Here is a 2,333-nt window from a genome sequence, read left to right as displayed (position 1 = left end):
AAGGATGGGGCACCTGTGTGAGCTGGGGGAGAGGCCAGGGCTGCAGAGGGGGAATGTTGTTGGCAGCTCCATGAGGACGCTCTGGGACGCTGTCCTGGGCTGTGCAGCACACTGGGGATGGATCAGCCCCTGCTCTGCTGCTCCTTCCTGTCTCCCCCAGGGCCCTTGCAGAGCCCCAGCCATGCTCTTTGCCCCCAGCCTGCCCAAGGCCAGCCTGGGGCTGCTCACGGGGCTTTTCTGTGCTGAGCATTGGCCTGGGTGTGTTCTTGAGAGAGCCTGGGCAAGGAGCCTGGAGCCCCCAGGCCCTGGGCTGAGGCGTCAGCGCTGCCCCAGCAGTGCCCATGGCCTGTCCCTGCTGCAGCCCCGGCACTGCCACCCCCAGGGCTGTGCCTGGCCCTGAGAGCACTCAGGCCCTGCAGCAACACCAGGGCCACCAGGGCAGCGGGGCAGGGCCAGGGCAGCAGCACTGGCAACACCAAGTGCTGCTGCTGCTGGGCACAGCTGCTGGGCCAGCCCTGATCTGCCCCCAGCTCTGCACACAGACATTGCTGCACTGTGCAGAGAAGGCAACAAAAGGGGGATCTCCAGGGAAAACTTTGCTGGACTGTGGCAGTGAGGAGCTATGTTCTTGACAGCTTCATATGAAAGAAATCCTTTTTTTCATTTAAAGGTATCAAGAGCACAGCTCCTCGCTGACAGGAGGAGGACAGGTCTACAGGTCACAGTGGACATGTGGAGAAACAAAATGAGATATGGCAAAATTGATTGCTTTCATTTAGGAACAACATTAAAAAAGGTAAACAACCAAAAAAAAGGTCCGAAATGAAACCAACAAGAAGTATCAAAGACAACTTTTATTACAAATTATTTTTAGAAACTGTCCAGCAGTTTAATGTTTCTTACATTGTCTAGTCATCAGTCTCCACACTGCAGCCTTGAGCTCCTGGTTCCTCAGGCTGTAGATGAGAGGGTTCAGGGCTGGAGGCACCACCGAGTACAGAAGTGTCACTGCCACATCTAGGGATGGGGAGGACATGGAGGGGGGCTTCAGGGAGGCAAAAATGCCAGTGCTGACAAAGAGGGAGACCACAGCCAGGTGAGGGAGGCAGGTGGAAAAGGCTTTGTGCCGTCCCTGCTCAGAGGGGATCCTCAGCACAGCCCTGAAGATCTGCACATAGGAGAAAACAATGAACACAAAACAGCCAAATACCAAAAAGACAGTAACAGCAAGAAGACCAAGTTCCCTGAGGCAGGATTGTGAGCAGGAGAGCTTGAGGATGTGTGGGATTTCACAGAAGAACTGGCCCAGGACATTTCCATGGCACAGGGGCAGGGAAAATGTATTGGCTGTGTGCAGCAGAGCATTGAGAAAGGCACTGGCCCAGGCAGCTGCTGCCATGTGGGCACAAGCTCTGCTGCCCAGGAGGGTCCCGTAGTGCAGGGGTTTGCAGATGGACACGTAGCGGTCGTAGCACATGATGGTCAGGAGGAAATATTCTGCTCCAATGAAGAACATAAAGAAAAAGAGCTGTGCAGCACATCCTGAGTATGAGATGTCCCTGGTGTCCCAGAGGGAATTGTGCATGGCTTTGGGGACAGTGGTGCAGATGGAGCCCAGGTCGCTGAGGGCCAGGTTGAGCAGGAAGAAGAACATGGGCGTGTGCAGGTGGTGGCCGCAGGCTATGGCGCTGATGATGAGGCCGTTGGCCAGGAGGGCAGCCAGGGAGATGCCCAGCAAGAGGCAGAAGTGCAGGAGCTGCAGCTGCCGTGTGTCTGCCAATGCCAGCAGGAGGAAGTGCCTGATGGAGCTGCTGTTGGACATTTGCTGGGGCTGCACTTTGGGACCTGTTCATGGAGAAAGGACAGGGATAAGTCAGGAGAGGCTGCTTTGAGCCAAAGCTGGGCCATTTCCTGCAGACTGTCCCACTCGGACTCACCCACCCCTGTTCCTGCTCTGGGAAATCGTTCACCCAGGTCCCTTCCTGGGCTCCAGTTGTGCTGGCTGAGTGTGCCAGGAGCAGCCAGGCGTGTGCATGGGGGCTCTTGAGGAGCCATCTCTGCCCTGCTGCCCTGGGTTTGTGGCCATGTGGCAGAGGGATAAGGCTGGATATTCAGGATTAGTTAGGGGAATCACTCCTAATATTGACAGGCTTGGTAGCATCTGCACTCCTACTTCTATAGGACATAGATGGCAGGAGCTGGTTTTAGGAATTATTTTCCTACCCACACATCTTTCCTGGCTCTCTGAGTCAGAAATCCCCAGCATTTCTGCTGCACTCTGAGTTTGCCACTGCGAGATGAGAGAGGCAAAGGATTCCCTGTGGCTGTGGGTG

The 2,333-nt window shown here is 55.6% G+C and overlaps 1 protein-coding gene across 1 annotated transcript; it reads right to left on the bottom strand.

Moving 5' to 3' along the window:
- Window positions 1-889: 889 nt before the first annotated feature.
- On the bottom strand, window positions 890-1,822 carry LOC132085997 (olfactory receptor 14I1-like). The gene has a single exon (XM_059491458.1). It carries the CDS (start codon window positions 1,820-1,822, stop codon window positions 890-892), a length of 933 nt encoding a protein of 310 aa, XP_059347441.1.
- Between the last annotated feature and the right edge of the window lie 511 nt (window positions 1,823-2,333).

This window comes from Ammospiza nelsoni, chromosome 34, assembly GCF_027579445.1.
Source record: "Ammospiza nelsoni isolate bAmmNel1 chromosome 34, bAmmNel1.pri, whole genome shotgun sequence".
NCBI lineage: Eukaryota > Metazoa > Chordata > Aves > Passeriformes > Passerellidae > Ammospiza > Ammospiza nelsoni.
Note: the sequence above shows the minus strand (reverse complement) of the source record. Positions and strands in the feature narration are given on the sequence as shown.